General features: G+C 35.8%; 1 protein-coding gene across 1 annotated transcript in view; it reads left to right on the top strand.

Moving 5' to 3' along the window:
• LRRK2 (leucine rich repeat kinase 2) overlaps positions 1 to 18,776 on the top strand; it is a 61,661-nt gene that overhangs the window by 5,052 nt on the left and 37,833 nt on the right. Inside the window, exons 4-14 of the mRNA XM_079304576.1 lie at positions 2,965 to 3,053; positions 3,447 to 3,581; positions 5,190 to 5,324; positions 8,809 to 8,940; positions 11,429 to 11,548; positions 12,666 to 12,790; positions 13,331 to 13,410; positions 14,160 to 14,266; positions 15,873 to 16,002; positions 16,518 to 16,642; positions 18,246 to 18,379. Coding sequence (XP_079160702.1) covers positions 2,965 to 3,053; positions 3,447 to 3,581; positions 5,190 to 5,324; positions 8,809 to 8,940; positions 11,429 to 11,548; positions 12,666 to 12,790; positions 13,331 to 13,410; positions 14,160 to 14,266; positions 15,873 to 16,002; positions 16,518 to 16,642; positions 18,246 to 18,379 — 1,312 coding nt within the window. The remainder of the gene's footprint in view (positions 1 to 2,964; positions 3,054 to 3,446; positions 3,582 to 5,189; positions 5,325 to 8,808; positions 8,941 to 11,428; positions 11,549 to 12,665; positions 12,791 to 13,330; positions 13,411 to 14,159; positions 14,267 to 15,872; positions 16,003 to 16,517; positions 16,643 to 18,245; positions 18,380 to 18,776) is intronic.

Raw genomic sequence — 18,776 nt, forward strand, 5'->3', positions numbered from 1 at the left:
GAGATTGAGCCAGATCTTTTTTAGTGACAGTGAAGGAATGAGAAGCAAAAGGCCCAAAGTGAAATATAGGAAATTCCACTTACACATTAAAAAAAAACCCAAAAACATCCTAAGTAAGCTTTTTTGGCAGAGGCAGTATTACCTGGATGTTCGTGTGTGTTTTTTCAAATGTGAGACATTGTATCCACAAACCTAAAGTACTGTAAATCAAGAAGAGGAGGTTTTGTCACACCTGTTGTTATTGTCTTAAAGGTAAGTATTTACACTGATCACCTAACTATGTGTGAATTCAGTGGATACAGTTATCTTCAGAAAGGATGGTTTGTTCTCTTTTTAGTAAAAGGAGCAAACTGTGGTTTGGACTTGCTCAGCTCTTGTCCATCAGCTGTCATCAAAGGAAGCCTAAGCAAGTGTTTTCTGGATGTCTGTGGTTAGATGGGATGAACCCACATGGGTTGACTGAATTGTTGCCCAATAGCACAAATGCTAATTGTAGATGTAGGCGTGATGCACGTGGGGGTTGGTTTGGGAGCTTGGTTAGGTGCTGTCCCTCTTGGGCAGATTGCTGCTCTCAGGGCTGATAATGGCAGCAGCAAGCACCTACAGCTTATAACCCCTGAATCTGCCTCCACAGTCCCCTCCACACCCTTCCTTGGGAAGGTTGCTATTGAAAAATAGCATGAAGATGCATTTTGATTTTGGGGGGGGTTTGTTTATTTGTTTTATAGTGGCTAGAATACATGGTCAGTAAGGGAATGAACTGTCTTGAAAGATGTGTTGTCAGTTTTCGTTGGAAATCAAAAGTGATTTGGGTTGCTTTTCATGAGCAAGAAATAACTGAGCTGAAGCTGCACATTCTAGTTATAATTATTTTGGACACTTAAAAGCTTGTTAATTGACTGAAAGTTATCCTGAGAGCTGGAGATACTGCTGCTCTTTCTCAGGTCCCAGAAAAATTACTTTCTGGAGCTGATCTTTCCCACAGCCTCCTCAGCGCCCACGCAGCGTGTGCAGTTAACAAAGCATCCTTTTCAAACTCAAACTTCACTAAAGATCTGATGATAGCATTGCTGTACATGATTCCTTCTCAGTACCAGTATTTCAGCCAACTGTGTATCCCTGTCTGACATGCTGACAGTTTTCCTTGCTGTGGAGAGACTTAGTGGAGGAGTGGGCTCAGGCATTTCTGTCAGTGCCAGAGGCAAAGCAAGCCAGCTAAATTATGTCTCATGTTCCTTGAGCATGGATTGTGTTAGAATTGCAGTGAATCAACGCCATAATGAATCCCTGCTGTTTACAGCAAGGCAGGAAACTGTTACAATAGAGAAGAAAAGGTCATTTTTTTTTTCAGATTTTTCCTTTTGTGTGTGTAACTATTTCAGGAGAATAGGAATATTAAACTAGAAACAGCATTTCTTTCTTTTGTCTCTCAGCTATAATCCAAGTTGACTACACTGCAGTTATGTTTACAAATGGTAATTTGCTAAAGATTTAGGTGTTTTTGACAGATGGTGTAATAAATAATTTAATGTTCTGAAGAGAAATGAAGAGAATTTCCTTCAGTGTGTTTGCATTCTTTCCACAAGCTTAGATAGACTTCTTGAGATATTTTGTAATCTCTTATGTTAAACTTTCCTGCAGCAGAAGAAGTTTAGAAAGGTTTACATCCTTCTTCTTGAAATGGGAGGCTATATGGGAGGGAATTCTCTAAAGGTAAATATAGAAAATTGATGTTATACCTATAACTGATGTTCTACCTCTCATCAGATTTTGCCTCTTGTGTCTACTTTGGTCATCATAGCTACAACACTAGTGCTACAATGAGAAGAGGGAAACTAGCAGCATCATAGTATGGAGGGAAAACAGTGATACATTCATTCCATCTTATAAATTTAGGCTTCAGCAAGGCAAACAACATCACTGCCAGAGCTGGGATATGAAAGTTAGATGAAATTTCTAGTGCTGCTTATGTTTTACAAGACAGGTCAAGAATATCAACTAAAATATCACTAACTACTGCACAATCTATTTTTATTTATTTTATACATGTTATATATGCACAGATTCACATTTGATTATTAAAATTGCAGAATCAAGCTCTCTAAAATAAAGTAAAAAAAAAGTTTATTTAGTTTTTTGTGTGTAAGTCTATGCATCTTAATTTAGTTTTTAATTACTGTTCCCCTCCCCCATTTTGAGATGCTTCATTCAGTGTGAAATCAATGCTTTTACAGTTTTATTTTTTTGAAGAGATGTTACAGATGTTTAGGGTTACAGATAGTGAGTGAAGTGTGTTAAAAATATCTACTGATTTTTAAGCACCCAGTTTGATGCACGACCTGAATTTTGCAGTACTTGGCATTGTTTGACTCTCTCTGTTTAACAAGTCAGAACAGAGTATGCAGCTGGCAGTCTAGGAAATGTTTCTTCTTAGTGATTGGTCCAGTATCATGTAAGTGCTGTAGGGCTGAAACGTAGGGTAGAGTTCACCAAGATGCTGTTCAAGTTGTTCAGCTGGGAAACTGCTGCTTCTCTTCCAGCAAACCCTTGGTTGGTCAGTGTAACTGAGCTCTTGCTGCAAACAGAGCAGTGCTGTGCTCTCCACACTCCTTGGTACTCTGGGGAATAACCACCTCCTAAAGGACTCTGCACAATTAATTTACATAACTGACTAAAAATTAAAGTCAGTTGGATAAATTACAGATCAGCTAATGAACTATGAGTACATTAAAATTATCAACTAATTATCAATTAATAGTTGAAATTGCAATATTGCTTCATTTGTAACTTGAAAAAAGAGAAACTGAAATAAAATGTGTTTTTTTAATATTTGAGAGTTTTTTAAGGTTTTGCTAATTTCTGTAACTACTTCTGTTTTCAAAGTATATGTTTGATAAAAATTTGTGTGTCAATGTTTCTTTAGCTGTAACTCTTTTTTTCCATTTTTTTTTCTTTAATTTTTAGGCAGATTCTTAAAATGCTTACAGTCCACAAAGGAAATATAAATCTTTCAGTAATAGGACTAAAAGCATTAAATCTACTCCTCATGTCAGGTATTGTAAGCTTTACTTTCCTATTTCATCTAAACCTTTAAAACACAGAGCTGATATGAAATGTGTGACTGCATATGGCAGACTGGATTTTTCTCTCTGTTTTGCTCCATGAAGTCACTTCTCATTTATACTTATATACAAAATAATAAGAGCATTATTTTGCACCTTTTTTTCAAGGTAGGTGTGAACTGTCTTTTGGTGGTAAAGATTTAGAACACCAGTGCTATTGTAAAATACTCCCTTAAGAGTGAACTTTTTCATGGGTTATACAAAGTTGAATTTAAACTGTCAGAATAAACTTAAGGACAGTATTAAAGAATTTTTGATTTATAATGTTTCAGTGAAAATGTTGAGAAATAATCAGTGCAACATGTAATCTCTTCTGCTGTTCAGACATAATTGCTTTCCTGCTCTTGGAAGAAGAGGTGGATGTGTTTTCCTTAATATTTAATGCCATGCACACCTTCCCTAAAAATGAAGAGATCCAGCAGCATGGATGTAAAGCGTTACACAAACTTTTTGAGAAAGGTATTTTATCTTGTAGTTATTGACATTAGAAAAATGTATAGATTGGGAGGGATGACAAATATTAATTTAAATGCAGTAAATTAATTTTGCATTCTGTATTGGTTTGTGGATTATGTCTGTTCTTAAATGAGCTAGGACAAAATAAACTTTCCAAGTGATACCACAAATTCTATAATTTAGAGCAGTGAATATGATATCTTAAAAAAAAATAAAATGTCCCTTCATTACTAACTCCAGAGTTAATTGAAAAGATGGATTTAACATTGGTCAGTAACTAGAATAAAGAATAGTGACATTTGATTTTAATTCTCAAAACCAGGATTATGCATTTAAAGACTGGTAAATTTTAATAATATGAACAGTTCTAATATCAAGCAAAATGTTTGTACTTGACAAAATTACTTGGTTCTGCTTTTTCCCCTGACAATGTTAAAAGATGACCATGTGACCATACAATATTCCATTTATTCTGAGAAAGTAAGTCACTGTGTGTTGAATTTTTGCAGAAATATCAGGAACTGTGCATGTTACTGCCAGAAGTCCCCTTGCTTGGAATTTAATTTCTTGATTCAAAATAAATCTTGAGAAATTCTGTTGCTCTGCTGTACTCCTTTGCTTCAAAGATAGTCTTCAGTTCTTCAGATTGGTTCTTCTTGGCACCATTCTGTGTTGCTTCTTTAAGTCTTTCTGCCACATGTGTGCTTGAAATTATCTTCTCTGTTCCTTTTCCTGTGCTTAAATACTTTTGCCCTGGTGTATTTTCTCTTCAGTCTGCTCTTAAGTCTGAACTTCTGTTTTCTGTGCATGCTTTTATAAGTGCCAGATTTTCACAGATCTGGCTGCAGGTGCAGCCCTGCATACCTTCTTCTTGATGGCAGCACCAATATGACAAATTCCTAGGCTATTCCTGCCTCATTTTCTCCACCTCTGAGCCACCTTGTCAGTTTTTGTTATGTGGATGTTTGCATAACCTTATCTTGAACCCAGATTCAGGAAACAATTCTGCTTGTGAAGTTTAAAAGGTGCTCTTTCTCATCCTGGGTCAGTTCCCTTATCTGGCTCATTGCACAGCCACACAGCTATGTCAGTATGAATAACAGGGGCCAGCAAGAGAAAAACCTTAAGCCATTAAGGTATGATATTAAAGCATGACTTTATGATAAAAAAAAAAAAAAGTTCATTATTAAAAAAAAAAAAAAAAGGAAAAATTAAATAAAATCAGAGCATGTGAAATGGCATTCCCTTATATTTTTTTTTTCCTCACTGTATGCTTAGCTTTTCCCTCACTTACATACTGCCTTGGTTTGGACTATCTGTGGAAATTCTGTGCAATAGGCTAAAAGACTTCTAAAATACAGATTCACAAGGTAGCATTTAAAAGTCAGAACTCAATTACATAAAGTGTAAGCTAGAAAAAGGTGTTTATAAGGTAGCTCAGTTTTTTAAAAAAGCCATAATCATGAATGTACATGGAGAGTACTTTACTTTCTGTGAAATATAGAAAATAAATATAAGGAAACTTGATAAAAACATTTGTCTTTTCTCAGGATGTACCAGGATAAGAACTATTTCCTCAAAACATACTGTATCTCTTGCCTTTCAATTTAGTTACAGAAGAGCAGCTGACTGAATTTGTTGAAAGCAAAGATCATATGATCATACTGAAAGTATTTAAGGAGTTTCCAGAGAAAGAAGAGGTGATTCTTCCTGCACTTTATTCATTACATTCCTTAGCTGGTCCACGTGAGTATTTGAAGTTATTTTCAATTCCTTTTCTCCCACAGTGTGCATCAGCCCATGCTTTCTGTGATTGCAAAAAGTAATCATTGTGTGATTACAAAAAATCATTGAGAATTGGTTGGGAGTTGCCAGAAAATCACCTTCCTGTTTTCATTGGAAAATCTTTTTTCTTTCTTTCTTTTTTCTTTTTTTTTTTTTTTTTTTTGGTGGGGGGGTATTTTTTATATTTAACCATTAAAAGCAAAAATCTCTCCTAAATAACAGAAAAATACTTTCTTCCACTTGGAATAAGTGGTAGCAAAGATACTTATCATGGTTGCAGTGACTGAAGTTCAAGACCCTGCCCTGTTATCTTTTATTACTTGAAAAAGAAGATATATTTATTGACTAAATAAATCTTCAATGAGTTCAGGTCACAGATAAAGAATATTCTTGGCAAAGTCTGTCCCACAAAGAGAAAATTGCCCACACAAATTCAGTGGCCAGGCCTGGGAAAAGATATTTGAGTTCAGACACCTGGTGTGGTCATTCAGTGGTGGTTGCAATGGTGAGCATTGGTAGCACTGTGTGTGTGGGAGTCTTACAGTGTCTTTAACTGTTGTGCAGTAAGACTGGAAGAAAATATCTTTGTTATCTCTTTCCTTCTGGTAGCAGCAGTCCCTATTATATGCAAAATCAGATCCTGAGAAAGGTGTTCCATGATTTGTGTCAATTTGTTGACAGCAATCTAATCTTGCTGACACAGAGGCAGCTTTTGTCAGCTTCCTGCTGACAAATTTTGGGAAGCATAAAGCAGGATTCTGCTCTCCCTGGCTTTCATGAGGGGTGTAATGCAGGAGGCTGAACCTCCTGCAAATGTGTTTACTTACACATTTACTTATTTACTAAGTCTTGCTCATGCATCTCATCTGGCTCTATAGGACCTGTGCTGGCCCCATGAATGCCTACTGAACAAGAACTAGACTGAAGTGTCCCACATTACATCACACTCCAAGCTATCTAGTTCCTGTTTCTTAAAATTCTTGCTGTTCCAGTTTGTGTTTGAAAAGTTTAGTGCTCCTTGAGTCAGAAATAATTTTACCCTAGCCCAGAAGTTGCTGCTGTTTTTGAGGGAAGAGGATGACAGCTTTTAAGTCCTATTCAAAACAGTAAATAGTTAAAGTGTAACATGAGAAGGCATGAAAAAGGCCTGCTCTAAAGTAGGTATTGAATAATCTCATTTCTAATATTGAAAGATTGAAAATAGCCAGAGGAACAGACACTACTTACACATGAATGTTCCAATCTGGTATTCATACTTTTGGTTGGTGACATCCCTCAATAATCAACAAAATATATTCCTTTAAGGCTACCATGGAGAAAATAATTCAGGGTAAGTATGCACTGTAACTTACCCAGTAGCAAAATGTCTCCCCATAAACTGAAGTTCAAGTCTCTGTTGTGAATGAGTACCTCACTCTGCCTTTTTTCATTTATACATACTTAGAATTGGTTCTGACTCATGTCATAAGAAATTGTACGATAAGGATTTATTCCAGTGCTGTACAAGAACTCTTAAATCTCAGTAGTATTTCTGGCATGAGAAACATGCTTTGCTGCTGACTGTCCTTCAAAGTGGAGTGGTGGATCACAGAATGTTACTCATCTAAATGGGAGGCATGGGGAGCTAGCCAAGCTTGAGGTCTCTTTGGTTGGGAGAAACAGTCACCTCAAGAGGAAATTTACCTAACTCTAAACCAGCTGTGCTCAGATCTCGTCATCAGTTGTTGAGAGAACCTAAATCACCAAGTTTTGGTAGTTATGATTAAATGAGATCTGTTCTTTTTGTCTAACTTGTTCTGGGAAACAGTGACTCCTTGCAGATGTGCCATTGCTTGGATCTTGCAAATTGCAACATGCAGTTCATTCTGCTGTCTCCATAGTGATCAATTTTGGAATCATCTGACTATTTTACTATATTCATAAGTATTACCTTTGAAATCATAACTAACTGTGGAGTGATGCAGTACTGTCTTGTGGAACGTGTGTTTTCAGTTGAGAATGACATGATAAATTGCTGTCATATTAAATCATTGTGAAAGGTACCCTCCTTCATTATCAGATAGAGTGCTTCAGAAATGCTTCCCACTCAGAGCTTGCTTTTTCATCCAGTAGGTTGTCATTATTTAATTTAGAGATGTATTATTTTAAAGATTTGCTGCTCTTTTAAAAAGGGTAATTACCTTTAATAACACTGTTTGAATATTTCTCTTATGTTGTATCCAGGGAAGCCAAGCTGTTGAAAGAAAAATTAAGAAAATACATAGACCTCAGTAGAGTAATGCAGAATCCCTTGGAGTTGGTGACAGGGCTCCCTTTCATGAATTTGGACCAGGATTTTGGCCAAAATTTCTTGGGTTTATATTCTGTCTCATACCCTGTATAGAAATACTACAAGGATGCTTTCATATTTCATATGCTATTCATATGTGTTTTATCTGCCATGTTGCTGCTTTGCCTGAAATTACTCTCTGGGGTCATTCTGTCCTCAGTTGGAATGGATACATTCTGTCTTTGTATGGACTCACATGCTTGTCCTGTTGGTTTCTGTATATGGCCTGAGTAATAAACAGTAAACAGGGTGAGAGTCACCAAGCTCTGGCACAGTTTCCTTGGAGGGGCTGTGAAGTTTCCATCCTTGGAAATACTCAGAAGCCATCTGGACAACCTGTTGTAGGCAGCCCTGCTTGAACATGTGGGTTGGACACTGTGACCTTTTAGCTGTTGCTTCCAACATCAACCTTCTGTGATTCTGTGGAATACAGGGTGTGCAATGGCTTTCAAAATATTGCAGGAACATTAGGTGAATATTTCAGTACCCTCAGTACACAACAGATATACAGTAGAACTCATTTATATGAAAATAATAACTTCCTAACTTATCCCCTTAAAAAAGAAGGAAAGTTCAGAAATACATTATTAAATCAAATAAATTACTACAGAATCAATTTTATGAGAAAAAAAAATTCTAAATTATTTCTTAATTCTATGCCCCTGGGAATATTATTGAAATACTGCAAAATGTTCACTTGATCACAGTCACATTTGAAACACCATTTATAAGATTTCTATAGTAATTATAAAACTGTTCACATTTAAGAAAAAAGCTGCCTAAGATTGGGAGGAGGTTTCTGTTGCATGGCCTGATACAGAAACAGAGAAAGCCAGAAATTTTAATCTGGATTTTGACTACACATTGAAAAGCACTGGCTAGATAGGAAGAAAAATCTTAGCACTTAACTACCATTCTCTAGGTTTTAATGAATAATTTCCAAATGTCTTTTATGCCATGTCAAGAAATAAAGCCACCTTTCTTTCAAGATGCAAGGTTAAAAATTACAGTCACAGTTCTCTAAATAAATGTGTTTAACTGAAGTCTGAATAAGAAACCAGAGAATTTTTTCTCTCTCTCTTAAGAAGCAGTTTTTGTTTCTTTTTCTTTCTTTAGCCAGCAATGTTGAAGTGCTCATGTCGGGAAATGTTCGCTGCTACAATGTTATAGTGGAAATGATGAAAAGTTTCCCCAGTAGTGAAACAGTTCAGGAAGTGAGTTGCTGTTTGTTGCACAAGCTTACATTGGGTAAGTTCACAGAGTTGTTTATATAGAGTCAGCTTTTTCTGACTGTGTAAGAGTTGGAGTTCACTGGGAGTGTTTACAGGCAGCAACTGCTATTCCAATAAATCCTCAGGATGGTGCATAGATCCTTATGTCTAATAATGCAAAACCCTGGCCACAGTCAATATGGTGTCCTTATGTGGTAAATATAAGTAACAATAAGCAGCTGCCATAAAGGACTCAAGTTAGGGGGAAATAATGAGATAAAAAAGGGTGAGAAGCACAATGGGAGAATGGAAAATCAGTAGGTCCAATTCTGTATGAAGTTACTATAGTAAAAGAAGAAAATTACTTAGAGATTTCATTTTTTGAAGTGCTAGTGGTGAATGAATGTGTGAGAAACAACTGGTGCTACAGAATTAGTTGAAAAGTGTTCTCTAAAACTGTAGTTTTCCTCCTTGCTATGCATTTATCTTCAGAGACCTGTGCTGCATTCCTGACACTGATGATGCCTGTCTTGGGGCCTTCCTGTGCTGCAACAGTGAATGAATCACTGGCTTCTGAACTTGCCTTGACTTGGGCAAAAGTGCTTTGGTTGTCTGGGCTAAAATGGGCTGGTGTCACATCAAGAGAAATTATGTCAGTGGCAAAATGTTGTGCCTCTTAGCAGTTTTGTTCTCACACTAATAAATCCATTTGAGCACTTGCCAAAAACCACATAGTAGGAAGTTCAAATGAAAATAAATATGTTTTTCCCCCTGCTGCATACAAAGCCACTGTAGACAGCTGCCTGAGCAGCCCTCACTCCATGGCTGGTTCTTCTTCAAGAATTAGACTTCCCAATTTTTGCAGGTGGTGGCCTGAAGCTACCGCAGATGCTGGTACTGGTGCATGACTCCCATAATAAAGTTGGTCCCATCTTTTCACCATCTGTTTCCACTTCTTCACACAGATATGGCAGAAAATACTGATCAGACCTGAGTGCAGTCCAGAGCAACTTCCCATTCCCTTTCAGAAAGCCAGATATGATTTTTAAAAAAATGTGATGGCTGCTGAACTGGTAATTGCAGGGTTTTTTTGGCAGGAGGTGGTGCTAGCCTTGAATGGTTTGCTGTGCAAGGCTAACTGAAGATTGGCAGGGAAACCAAGCACTTGTGGGGACACAGCAACTTGGTTGACAGGTCTTAATCTTGCCATAAGTGCAACCAGCTTGGTTTTTTCAGTCAGATGATTGCTGTGTGGTTATGCTGACCAACAATGAAGACTGGCAGAAAAGCAGCCACAAGATCCATTTCTTCTTTGAACCCCTCATCTTAATAAAGAGCTACTGTAGTAGAGTTATGGAAGAGGTGTTCACAGCACCACACAGTTATGGGAACAGATGTGAAATTGTTAGGTGCTCCTGGAAATAGTCTGGAAGATTTTCATACGTATAGCCAGTGTTTCCTTACAGATTATTCTGATAATAATTCTGTCTTCCTAAACCCATGTTAACTGTCAGTGAAATGGTGAAGTCAGCATCTACTAGTTTCCAAAATCACCATCAGGCATTCTTGCTAATCTGGTAATGACTATCCTAAATCTGACTCTCTTTGGAATTTTACCTGGCTCCTACCTGTTTGGCCAGCCACAAGTCCAACAGAATTCCTCATCACATAGCCTAGGTTTATTAATTTCTTTGGCTAAGTAATGCATTTACACAAACATATCTTTTCCATTAAAATATGTTAAGAAACAGCAATACTGACATAACATGACCACACAACTGATCTTCCACATTACTACTCTGATTCTCATTTTTGCTAATCAAGGTTTAAATGAAATTTGATATCAAAATAGAAACCATAGCTATCAAACCATATTTGACAAAGTGAGTACTGATCTATTGTTTTCTGCATGATGTTTCCAAACAAGGAAATTATTTGAATTTTCTTGCTTTTTGGAGAGTGCCTTCTATTCAGTCTATACTGCAAAATATTGTACAACCTATAATAATTGTTATGCTTTAAATCTATTTATTATCCAGAGGCTTTATTCTGTTTCAGAAGGAATCTATTCTGTATTTATAATGCTGGTCTTGATTTATTTAATGAGGAGGGCAAAAACAGAGTAAACTAGGGTTAAATTACTTGTGTCATAAGATAAATCAAATCATTGCAGGAATTCAGGACCAGGATTGCATTTGCTTCCTGGGCAGGAAGTCTGTAAGTGATATGCCAACAGTATTTTTCTTATTTTGATGACATTGTGTGTTTCATTTTGCATTAAGCCTCTGCCTCTTGGGGAAAAAAAAAAATTAAAAAGGCCCACAGAGAGCATAGATCCCAACTGTTTGTTTTCTTTATCCTTAACCTCTTCTTTCCACAAATAAAATTTTGGTGTGTCAAGCTCTGTAATAAGAAAAACAACATTTAGTACAAAGTTTGTGCAATGTGTGCTGAGGAAATAATGTTAAATGCATGTGAAGCTCAAGATATATGTTGTATTAATTTGATATCTTATCTGATTTCAGGAAATTTTTTCAATATCCTTGTATTACATAAGGTTCCAGAAGTCATTGTGAAAGCTGTTACAACATATCCTGGAAATGCAAAGTTACAAGCAGCAGCCCTCAGTTGTTTAGCTCTTCTAAGTGAGTAAATCTCTGTCTACTTGTTAATTTTTTCATTCTAGTAATTTCCTGTAGTAGATTCAAACTCCAATTCTTTAACACAAAAGCCTCAGGGCAGCTTCAACAAAGCTGAATTTCCTGCATTATTACAGTTTGCTGTTTCACTGTGATAAGAGTGTGTTCATATCATATGCCAACATCTGCACAGTGTTCAAAGGTGGTAAGTTATGTTGACAGATCTGAATAGAGCAAACTTTTTATTCATAGACAAGTTTTGGATAATCCCTTCTTAACATAAAGTCTCCAGTGATAACAACACTAATTTGATGTTGTGTTTGCCAGGTATGGAAATACTTGTGTTGTGGCAGTTGATAGCAACACAAAATCAATGCTTGTAGTCGAGTTCTGAAATCAATTAAGAGATGTAAACTCTTCCTCAAGTACAGTTCAGACAGAAATTAGTTAGCTAGTGGTAAAAAAGCTAGGAATCTGATCTTCTTTGTCCTTGAGTAACTGCTACATATAAAAGTCAGTAGAAATGCTATGTTAGAGCCCCCAAAATAATACAGATTAGAAATCAGTACACGTTCCATAATGCCTCAGATATTAAACTCAGTGTTGGTGTCTCTTTCCCTTAATTGCTGAAAAATCACAGGTAGAAAATTATATATTTCAAATTCTGTTGTACTTTCTGGGATCAGATATTTCTCTCTTAGCAACTGCAATTTGCATTTTGTTTTTTAATGGCATTGCTTCAGAGTGTAGATGGCTCTGTAATATGTGGTTCTATGCAAATTATTCATTATATTTCATGTCTGTAGTATTCTGTACATAAGTACACAGCAAAAAGAGGTACATGCAGGTCTTTTCAGAGCCAGAGCCTAGACTGATCTGTAACTATGTGACTCATTTACTACACTACACTTAAGTTTTTAACTCTCTTTATCATCTTGAAGGCATTTTTTCAAGTCTGTCTCAGAGTTTATGTCAAAAAGATTTCTCTCTTCCCAGAAAAGGCTTTTCTTCCCACTGATTTTTGCACATTGCCATTGTGAGTGCCACCATGACTACAGAAAGGTTAAGACATGCATGTTTTGTTTTCACATAAGAATTTATTGTAAATATTTTATATTTCAAGCTGAAACAATATTCTTAAACCGGGACTTGGAGGAAAGAAAGGAAGAGGAGGAGGAAGAAAAGTTGTGCTGGTTGGAAGCTTGTTACAGAGCATTAGAACTGCATCGAAAAAATACAGATGTGCTGGTGAGAGATTGTGGATGATGGGAATATGGAAAGACTGTGTTATGTATTGAATAAAATGTTTAAAGACATACTTTTCTCATCTATATCCCCAAGCAAAAAGAGGTCTTAATGTCTGGATTAGATTTACAGTAAATCTTACCTTTCTTGCCTTTCTTTGTTCATCTCAAGAAGTTTTAGTTTTCTTTGGATCAAATGTAGGTAGTTAAGCTGAGGCTTGTATCTGAAACTTTGGCCATGCAAAGATTGCTGTTTACATACCTCCTCTGTAACCAACAGCTAAACAGAGGCCCATCAGCAGAAGAATTAATCTTGGCCTAAAATAGATATCAAAATGCAAATCAAATAATAAGATTTGTTTGTAACTCGGGCCTATTTGTGCTTTAAAGAATGTGGCAGTGTACATTTTGTTCTATTTCTACCTAAAGTACCTTGTACCTCTTTTGTGAACTGAAAAGCAGTCAAGCTATTTACATTTTTTCATATGTTTTTAATCTTTTAAAGATAGATTTTCATAATATTTTTGTCTTGGTTTATATTTAGGAGGCTGCGTGCTGGGCTTTGAAAAATCTCTTTCTGTATCAGCGCAACCTTCATGAGAAGATTGGAGACGGAGATAATCAGTCAGTGTTGTCTTAAACTGGATTTTTGGAAATGAAAGAAATGAATGCCTGTTATTAAGCCATTTGGTTTTTCATTTTTATTTTTAGTTTTGTAGTAGATTAAATGCATGATGATCAACCACACCTGGGAAAGTTTCTTCCAAAGTATGTTAACCTTGACTCAGGAAAATCTACTAGTGTTTTCAGAAAGGGTCAGAGCACAGCCTATTAGAGCTGATTTTTGCAGTTCATAAGGAATTGCGTCTTCAGTTGCAACAGGGATAAAAAATGTAAGAATTGCGAATATAGACAAGATTAAGATACCTAGCATGTGAGGAGTGTAGAAAAGCAGGGCTCATTTTCCCACAAATCAGATGAAAAGGCATTGTAGAGAGAATGCTGCCTCATTAGGGAGAATCTACTAGGCATGGATAAGACACAGATTTCCATTTTAATTAAACTATTTCTCAGAGGTCCTTAAAATTTTAGTCACTCAAGTTTTGTAAGCCTGTTCATACCCCCTTTCTGGACCTCAGGTCCTCCTTTGGAAAGCATGGTTCCAAGGAATTCAGAGAGGCTCAGACTAGACAAAGTTGCATTGGTTACAAAGGGTTTTCTGTCAGCACTGGAAACATTAGAAACCAAGAGCAATTACCTGAAATTTTCATTATGTTACATAATACCTTTTTAAGAAACTGAACTGCAATTATGAAGTAACTGCTGTCAATATAAATACAGTCAATGTGCAGTGATTTGTTTCTCTCTGAAAGGTTCCCAATAGACAGAGCAGTGATGCTCTCCATGCTGATGCACTCCTCTTCAAAAGAAGTGTTTCAGGCAGCTGCTAGTACTTTGGCAATTTTGTCACAACAAAATGGTAAGGGACTTTAGTTATCTTTTCTTTCTCATTCAGCAGAAACTTATTGCAAAAATATTTAAGAGAATTTAGTGTACTGTTGAATGAATACAATACACTCTGTGATTAGAATATTATGTTGTGATAAGTAAGAAATTTATTCCTTGCTTTGAAAAAGTTGCTGTTGGCTAATATAAAAAATATGAGGAAATAAAGAGCTCTCTGCCAGTTTATATGTTGCAATTGCTACTTTTTGGAGCAGGAGACATGAAAAAAACTGTACTCTCTTTGTATGTTTGTTTAAAAATTTATCACATGCTTGAATTTCGTCAAGAGCAGCATTTGTTGAATAATCACATGAATAAGGAACACAGCCCAACAAATACTACTTTCTTGCTTAACACAGTCCTTGTTGACTTCAATGGGTCAAATTGTGTAGAAACTTAAGCATGTGCATGACAGTTTCAAGATTGCTTTACTACTGATCATGTCCCTAACATGGTTTCCTAACTTTTTTCAATTTGCAGACCCCCTCAAATTTTTTCAGTGGAGATGTGGACCCCTGAGTAGAGTATTTAAGCCTACTGACAGTTGGCCTGCTTTTATTAGATAACTTTCACAGAATCCTTTGAAATGGTTATGGACCTCAAGTGGTTTGCAGACTGCACATTGAAAACCACTGGCTAGATAGGAAGAAAAATCCTAGCAGTTAATTACCATTCTCTAGGTGAGAAAGCATTGTTTTATCACCAGTTCATAGAGCCATCCAAGTACATAAAACTTAACACAGAAAAGGTTTTATAATTATTTATGAGATCAATCTGTATCTATGCTGAGAAATAGATCTCATAAATATATGCATACTATTGTCATATACCAGCTACTTTCTTTCATAACGTGTTACTGACAAGTGGGCCTCTGATTCCTTTTGAAAATCTAAAGCAAGTTTTTCTTCCTTTTTATTTTTTTTTTCCCTGAATGAATGTGCTTACAGCAGAAATAGGCATAAAGAAGCAGCTTAGTAAAACCTTCTGGCATAATGCAGTATTGCTTGAACAAACCATCTGAAATGGATGTACTGAACTGCAAGTAACAAGATTTGGTGGTAGTTACTGTGATAATTTTAATAGTATTCTAATTTTTAGTGGTTACAGTTATAAGTACAACATGTGCTCGGATATTTGGATTTGCAAAAAATGAATTGATGAAGTAAATAGAATTAATAAATACAAGTTCATTTTTAAAGTGTGATTTTGGAAGTTAGAAGATTTTTTGAAGTTTCAAGCTCTAGCTTTCCTACATATCATAGAATGCAATTACAAGGAAAAAGTTTAAGAATAACCATTTCTGAAAATAAAAGTAAGGCTATACATTCTCCTTCCCATATGTTAACTTTACCTATGTAAAGCAGATGTATAGAAACTTCTTAGATAGTCAGAAATTATGTGTTTGATTAAGCTAGGCAAGCAGAAGTCAGCTTCAGCTCAAATTGTTTGCCATTTTAATTTATACTATTATGTCTGTTTCATGAAACAAAAACATTGAAAAAAAAGGAGGGGAAAAAAGTTGTTTATGAGAACTACACAGAAAGATTTACCTATAGGATGCTTGCTGTTTTGTGTTTCAGTAAATATTAGGAGGACACTCCTGGCAAAAGGCATACATATGAATGTTTTGGAAATAATGAGGAAACATCCACATTCTCCTGAAGTGGTTGAAAGTGCCTGCAGGATTCTGAATCATGTTTTTGAAGGAAGGTAATAAAATTAAAAATGCATGTCCACTTCCCTGGTGAGGGGTTTTGAGATTCTGTGCCATGAGTGATTACATTTAAGTTGTTGACTGGTAGTAAAATTGACCACAGACTGACAACCCTGTTTAAGACATGGAATTTTGTAAGTCAAATGCCTGAGTGGGTGTGTGTAGGGAGCTGCATGTTTTCTCCTTCGTGGTTCTTGAGCAGTGAGATTCTAATAGGCAGTTGCTCACCTCCTGAATTCCATTGAGAGATAAGAAATTTCCCACAAAATTACCTCTGATCATTAAAATAGCATTTTGTTAATACTACTTTCTTGACTGGGATGCAATTATTTACATAGACTGAATTAATGGAATGAAATGAAAATAATTTGCTATAATGAAGAAAAGTACAACAGTTTAATTTATGTTTCAGATTTAGTGTTCCAAAGAGTTATCATACTGTGTTAATTAAGGATATGTGTAAAATTTAGAAATGCCTTCTTTTCATTTGTTTTATAAAAATTATTTTCAGTTTCCCTCATCTGGATGTAATGACAGTAGCTGTATCAGAAGTTGTAAAAGCCATGAGGAAACATGAAAAATCACTCTCTGTACAACTGGAAGCACTTCGAGTCCTCTTACATTTCATGAAGCCCAGTAAGTCATCCAAAGGCATACACCAAATCAAATACAGACAGCTGGGTTTTAGTTTTTCTTATCTAATGAGACAAGCTTTAATGGGACTTCAAAAAGTTATTGCAATTCTGTGCATAGAGAGCAGCTGTAAGTCTTTAGGAACATACAAGATGGGAGAAAATATTTGAGGTATTGAAGGTAACAGACCAAAATTATCATTGATTTCCCCTTGATTTCATCAGTGAAGGATTAGTTCCATTACTTCTGAGGAATTCAGGGAATGAGTGTGGAGCTATCAGTGTCATTGTGATTTGCATCATCAATTCCCTTTAAGTGAGAGCAAACCATGATAATGACATGAACATAGTTGTACCACAAAATACAATTGTTTTGATAGCATTTTTTTGAAGAAATGTAAAGACAGTGATCTTTATATTTAAAGATATAAAATATACAGTTATATACTATTTTCTATCAAAAAGGAGAAACCAAACAGACTAGTTTAGAAATTCCTTTCCAAAAGAAGCCTCTCAATCAGCAATCCAGAGGGAGGAAAAATGTTCTTTATTAGTTTTATGCCTTTAGTAGAATTTTGGAAAAGTGTTAACTCTTTTTGTCCCTGTACTGCTGTATATTCTGCTTTTTTCCTCTGATATTGAGTATAGGAGTACAGACATGGGATACTGATTTTGTTTTCAGAACAACCTTGTGCAAGTATCTCTCAGCAGTTTTAGCTGAACATTTACTAAACCAATAACTCTGAAAATAGTAGCCTGATTGATATGCAGACTGATTGCAGGTTTTCAGTTTCCTTCTATTATTTGAGTTATAATCCTAATAATTTCCTCTTTTTTCAATGAAAAGCAAGATTTAGACTTGATATATGTGTTCTAACATAGAGGCAAGGCATTTTTCTTGCCAGTATCCTGGAAGTGAAGCCCTTCTAAAGTGTTATGAAACAGAGGGAGAACCAACTGTATGTTGGAACTTCCGGGTTAATTAGAGAATAAAAAAGTAATTCATGGGAAAAATAGTAATCACAATAAATATGAATGCTGAAGTGACTTTGAAAGGATCTCTGGGTACTTTCTGTAGTGGTACTTGGCTGCAAGTGCCAAAAGCTACAAGAGTAAATCTGAAAGACCTTTCCCTTTTTTTTTGTATATGCTCACATTCCACTTAATGTCATCTATGTGTAAAATTTGTCCTATGATGTGCTGCCAAGTGAGCAAGAACAAATACTTTATAGCTTCTCTATGGTGTCTCCTTACCAGAAGGAAGAGGCATTCTGAAGTAGGTATCAGGAAACTCCATAGCTCAAAAAAATATTATATTGCAATGTACCTTAGAACAGATTCTTTGGCATGATTTTGTGTTTTCATAGTAAGCAGTGAGCAAATACGTGGTGAAATTTTCCTTTCAAACACAATGTACTCACTTTACAATGTAAATCTGGAGGGATTCCAGTCTCTGCAATACAGTGTTCTGAAAGTGCCATAAGATCTGAAATAAGCCCTCTGAGTCACCTCAGTGTTCATTTGACTGTTAGATTGTATTATTGGATTAATGGTGGGGAGAATATGAAATCTGCTGTTCTGAGGAAAGCTGTTTTCCATTGTTGCAGATACAAAGAATGAACACCAGAATGGTTCTTCCAGAGATGTGGGAGATGCTGCTTTTGCACTTACAGGAAAAGTCATTAAAAGCCAGTGTCTGTTGGAGGGAACTCACTCATTGGTGCTCAATGCTTTAAACAGGGTATAGTTAAACCTTTATTCTAATTAATTTTGTTGTTATTTTACAGTTAAAGAGTGAATAATTTATAAGTTTTAGTTCTGCTTTGATTTTCTGACTCATTTTATAGAATTAATCTTAACTCTCAAGTTTCATGTTTTAGGATTTCTTCTTACTTTCTTTTCTGGTGTGTATTAGATGATTCTTCATACAGTATTTCCAAGGGATATTTATTTCTTTTAAAATCAGGGTTTTTTTCAAGGTTACAGTTTATTTGGTATTTCTTTTTTCTTAAAACAGGCTAGTGTATATATAAAAGGTGTCCTCGTGCCTACTCCTCAGCTACATATAGAACTGAGTGGACAGCTCAGTTGTCTGCATTCTTTTCACTGTTCAAATTTTTCCAGACCCTGTAAAATAG

Source organism: Erithacus rubecula (genome assembly GCF_903797595.1).
Source record: "Erithacus rubecula genome assembly, chromosome: 4".
Lineage (NCBI taxonomy): Eukaryota > Metazoa > Chordata > Aves > Passeriformes > Muscicapidae > Erithacus > Erithacus rubecula.